Here is a 5356-nt window from a genome sequence, read left to right as displayed (position 1 = left end):
TTTGCAGGAAATCCAAAGTGACTTGAAGTTAGATCATAGATGTCATTCAACTCTTTATGACGTATAGCATTCAAGTATTTTACTTTATGATGTGCTTTCATATAAATGTAGTGGCGAAGTTTTCCGAAGTTCCATTTCGTCCTTCTGGATGTTCACTGCGAGACCAATCCAATCTTCTTCATATGAGGTAAGTTTTAGCGTGTATGTATGTGTTTTTGTTGTGGTGAATTAAGCAATCATACAAATACCTTACTTCTACACACGGTAGATGTCTTTAGCATGCTTTTTTTCCCTTGTGAAATACAAAAACAGTCTCACACTCAATTTCAAATTCCTTTGACAGTTTTCCAGTTCTTGTTTCTAGTTGCCCTTATATTTCAATCTTGTCCAAACTGTCTCTGTGGTGCTATCCAACTAAAGCATGGAAAGTTAACCAGAAAGACGATGAAAGCCATAGTCTCGACACAACGCCGGATTGTTGTGGTTGATCTTGCGCTTTTTTTAATAAATAAGATCCAATCCTGAGCAGCTGTACTTTAACATGATACTCGAGAATGTGGTGACTATGCGTATCTACTAGGCATAACGACGTGTGTGCTCACATATTTGGTTTTCTATCAAGAATATTCAACTTAACTTTTCAGTCAAAAAAGAAATTAATATGACACACCTGGTAGGCTTCTGCATATTGGTGTGACAGTCCCCCCCCCCCCCCCCCCCAAAAAAAAAGAGAGAAACATGTACAGGTGTATGTACATTTTGTGATGGCCACGATGTTGATACGTTGTTTTGCCGTGCTGACTGTAGCGCACAATGTCATGGCCCTGATTTTATACAGCAAAGCGCTGTATGATGACATACGTTCTTTTGGCGTCGCAATTTCTTTATTTTTTCTTGAGAAACCACCATGAAAAAACAGTGTATGTAAAGATACGTTCATTTGCCGTAACGGCGAAAATGCTTTCTTTGTCATTTCTACACGTATCTCAGGTTACGTTGTTTTGCCTAGCTGGAAACGGCAAAGTTGTGAAAAAAAGTGTGTGAGATACGCTTTTTATCACTGAAATGGTAAACATTTGAGAATTGAGACATTCACCATTAAAAAGAGCGCATTTTATATAGGAGCCATATGCTCATAACTCAAAATGCCCAAATTTTGAGTTACGTTCCTTTGCCTTATCACGGCCGATGCAGACAAATATATATGTGACCGTGCACCTCAAAACGAACTTTAAGTCGCACACACTGATTTTGCGTGAGGACTGAAAATACGTGAAATGGGTCAACCTAGCCGAACTTGACTTTTTCATATTTTCTGAAAGAGCGGGTCTTCTTTTACATTATGCTAAAATCTGGTATCATAAAACGGGCAGAAAAGTGTGTTTTTTTAGCAGTTTATCTCGAACGTTTGTGGTAGAATAGTGTGATTAGGTGTGTCTTCAGAATCGCTTTTTCATTTCTGAAAAACCTTGTCCACACTCTTCACTTTCAACTCTAATAACTTTTGAAAGGATAGTGCTACTGCTTTGAAAGTTGGCATTAATTGTGGACAGAATGTGTTAATGAGGCTGCCTAATTTCACTTTAATCTGATAATCCCTTCAATATTGTTACTCTGGTGGTTTACTTCCTGTCTTTTGTCCCATTCATCGCACAGCCAGCACGGTGTGGTAAAAATTAAGTGCTTGAATAGACACTGTACTTCAGAGCCTTTTTTCTCAGTTCACACTTTTCCTGAGGTTGTGCTTTCTTTCCAATGTTTAAATAGGTTTGGAGAGTCCATTTGATTTGAGTTATACATCATTTTAAAGCTTAAAGTCTGTTCTTTCAGAATATGGTCTTAACTAAAAATTCATGTCTGGCGAATTTTTGTTTGTTTTGAGGTGTAGGGTCACATATAGTGTCCATAAGAATAAGAGATAGAGGACGTTAATAAACTACGTTCCAATCTAATTTTTGTCTTTTAGAAGATTTGTCTTGACTGATCTATCAAAGACCCCCCCCCCCCCACACAAAAAAAAAACATTTTATTCAATCTCAATTTTATTACGGAATTTCATGAAAATAACCTGTCTTTTATCTGACTATTTTTTAGAGATAAGCATTATATTCAACCTTTACCAATTGCTTTGAAATCAATAAGTTTGAAATTGCAAAATGTGTCACAGGCCTGTCTTGGACATTATGTCCTGCATGCACAATAATAGCAATGTTTTAAAGCAACAAAAGTGGGAGTATTTGTAAAAGAACATCCGCATTGAATAATGAAGATTCATTGACATTTTCTTTTTTATCATTCGATGTACTTACGGCTGTAGATATTTTTCGAATAATTTTCGATAATTCTATGACTGTCACCATGCTAGAAATGAAAAAAAATCGCGTAAAGGATAAAGACTAATGCAGTCGTGAGATCTGTAAGATATTGATTTGATATGAAAGGCATGCCAAAAAAAGACAAAACACAGAAATGGTATGTCTTATACGCTGCACTTTTTTTATTTGCTCTGTAACTCTCGAACACAAGGAATCACCTTCCAAAACAATGAGTGCATCGCTTACTGCAGTGTCCGCTAAACCACACTTCGATGAGGTATGGACCGAAACGCTTACAGTTCCCTCCCAGTCAGGTACCGATGAGAATACCAATGTTACTTCTGTAGGTGAGCAAGACCCGATCACGTGGTCTTGGGAAGTTATGACGTGGTCCTGGTATACGTTATGTGAGCTTCTTATCGCAGTTATTGGGATTACAGGCAACGTTCTCGTCATCGCTGTAGTGTTCGGCCGTCGCTTGAAGAGTCGCGGAAAGTGCCGCTCAATGGATATCTTCGTAGGAAATTTGGCGATAGCTGATTTCCTCACCTCGATCCTTTTGGTTCCCCACCCAGGAGTCAATTCTATTCCAAATTCATGGACTGGAGCACTATTTTGTAAAGCCGTGGAAGGCAAGTATTTGATATGGACCACGATTACGGCGTCGATCTATAGCCTGGTGTCAGTGTCCGTTGATCGTTTTGTTGCTGTCGTTTATCCGATCCATTACAAGCGCTTCATCAATAGCAGACTCGTCAATCTCATCGTTGGTCTCATCTGGGTGGTATCATGTGTCTTCATGGTTCAAGACCTCTCGAACAACACTACAGGGGCGATAGTTGGAAAGTGTGTGTATCGGAGACCACCGCGAAACCTTCAAATCTTCTACGGTATTCATATCTTCGTTGTCCAGTTTGCTATCCCGACCACTCTCATGCTGGTGACCCAGATAGCCATTGCGCGCTCGCTCCGGCGGGAGGCCGCTCGCTTCGTAACGAATGTGTCCGCTGCATCGTTCCACAATGTTGCCCGATCTCGAGTCATCACGCTAACGTTGACCGTTGTCCTTATCTACTTCATATGCTTTACTCCGGACCAGATAGCATATATGGCTTTTAACCTTGGACTCACTCCGTCATATGTCCGCAGTCCTTTTGCACGCGTTCTCACCGCACTCGTCACTTGTAACTCGTGCGTGAACCCAATAGTTTATACCCTTCGCCACCCACAATTCCGTGAAGCCGTCAAAGATTTCTTCAGGAATAGAAGCACAAGAAATACACCAATATTTGAGGATCTGGAATCACATCACCGATCCGACGAAATTCATCCTAGGATAGAGAAAGCTTGACTCTTTGTTATACTCGTACGTCAATTTGCCGGCATGCTATTAGAAAGATGGAATCGTCTCCTTAAAACCACGACCTTGCGTTTGTTCACTTTCACAATTTTTAGTATGAAAGTATGAAAGTATGAAATACTCTAAGCATGAATTGAAGTTTAGGAAACTACAGGATTTTTCTGTGGATCGTTTATATAGAAAAAAAATGTTATAGCTTTAATTCACATTTTGTATATTCAACAATACTTAACATTGATCTTACTGATAACAATTTAATATTGATTGTTTCTATCCCTAATCCACATTTTAGAAGTATTTTGAAGCACTAAAGCTGGGTTTTTGTTTCATCTGCAAATGGTAAAAATGCCTTTAACATACTGAGAGTCGAACTATTCCTCTAAATCTTCTTACAGCGCAATACAAGGTATGATAAATGTACCTTTATCTTTGGTTCTTGTGCAAAACATATTTGTGACCGTGCATCACAAAACGAACAAAAAGTCATAGCCCTTGATTTTACGTGAGGGCTCAAGAAAAGGTGAAAATGGTCAACCAACTCAATGTTGAGTTTTTCACATTTTCTGAAAGAGTTATACTTCTTCTACATTATTCCTTAGTTTGGGATCATCACATGAATGAGAAAAAAAAATGTTTTCAGCAGTTTTTCTACAACCCTTTTTTTTCGGGGGGGGGGGAGTAGAATGATCAGGTATGTCAAAGAGGCCCCTTTTCACTTTTTGAAATCCTTTACACACTCTTGACTTTCAAGTCTAATAACTTTTGAATGGATAATGCTACTGCTTTGGAAGCTGGCATTCATCATGGACAGAATGTGATGATAGAACATGGTCATTTTCAGCTTAATTTGATAATGCCTTCATTGTTGTTGATCCAGTGTTTTACATCCTGTGTTTTGTCCCTTTCATCACACAGCTAGCACGGCTTGGTAAAGATTAAGCACTTGAATAGACCATGTACTTCAGAGCCTCTTTTCTTAGTTCACACTTTCCAGAGTGTGTGCTTTCTTTCCAGTACATGTAGTTAGATAGGTTAGAGAAGTCTATCTGGGTTAGGTTATACATCACTCTAAAGCTTAGAGTCTGCTCTTTCAGAATCTGCCCTTAACTATAAATCCATGCCTGTCGACGTTTTGTTGATTTTGTGATGCAGGGTCACATTTACCTTATTTGGCCTTTTTTTTTTCTTTTTGCAATGAGTTAACACAAAATAAGTTGAAATAGTTATCGGGTTATTTCTTTTATTCTTACACTGGTAATACTTTAAAACACTTAATAGTGGGGGGGGCGCAAGGGATTTTTGGTTCAAATTTTTCCAAAAGCACCAAAATTTGACACACATGTATCCCAAACCATACTATTTCGATTTTTGATGGGCGCCAAGAAGGGAGCCCTCTGGGGCGGCCATATTATCCAATATGGCCGCCATATAGGTTTAAAGGTCACTTGCATTTTAAAACATCTAAGGGTTACAATCATTCAAAAAGTCAGGCTAAGAGGTTTTCTGGGTCAAGGAATTCGAATCTGAAGTTGTTTTTATAGTCTGAAGTCAATTTTTCCTTATAAGGTCACCTTAAGGTCATTTAGGGGTCAAGCCATTGTATTTATAACAGTTTATTGAAAAAAATGGCTTGCCCATGGTCAATATTCCAGGAATGCCAGCCTTAGTAATAGAATTGAAG

At 38.7% G+C, this 5356-nt stretch overlaps 1 protein-coding gene across 1 annotated transcript; it reads left to right on the top strand.

Annotated features, from left to right (window-relative positions):
- Nucleotides 1-2544: 2544 nt before the first annotated feature.
- Nucleotides 2545-3666, top strand: LOC139723347 (galanin receptor type 2-like). The gene has a single exon (XM_071634604.1). It carries the CDS (start codon nt 2545-2547, stop codon nt 3664-3666), a length of 1122 nt encoding a protein of 373 aa, XP_071490705.1.
- The last annotated feature ends 1690 nt before the right edge of the window (nt 3667-5356 follow it).

This window comes from Diadema antillarum, unplaced genomic scaffold (genome assembly GCF_040938485.1).
Source record: "Diadema antillarum isolate AM-2024a unplaced genomic scaffold, OU_Dant_1.0 scf00000187, whole genome shotgun sequence".
Taxonomy (NCBI): Eukaryota; Metazoa; Echinodermata; class Echinoidea; order Diadematoida; family Diadematidae; genus Diadema; species Diadema antillarum.
Note: the sequence above shows the minus strand (reverse complement) of the source record. Positions and strands in the feature narration are given on the sequence as shown.

What these genes read in the sequence shown, in the direction of transcription:
- LOC139723347 (XM_071634604.1), top strand. Translation starts at nt 2,545, where the DNA reads ATGAGTGCATCGCTTACTGCAGTGTCCGCTAAACCACACTTCGATGAG.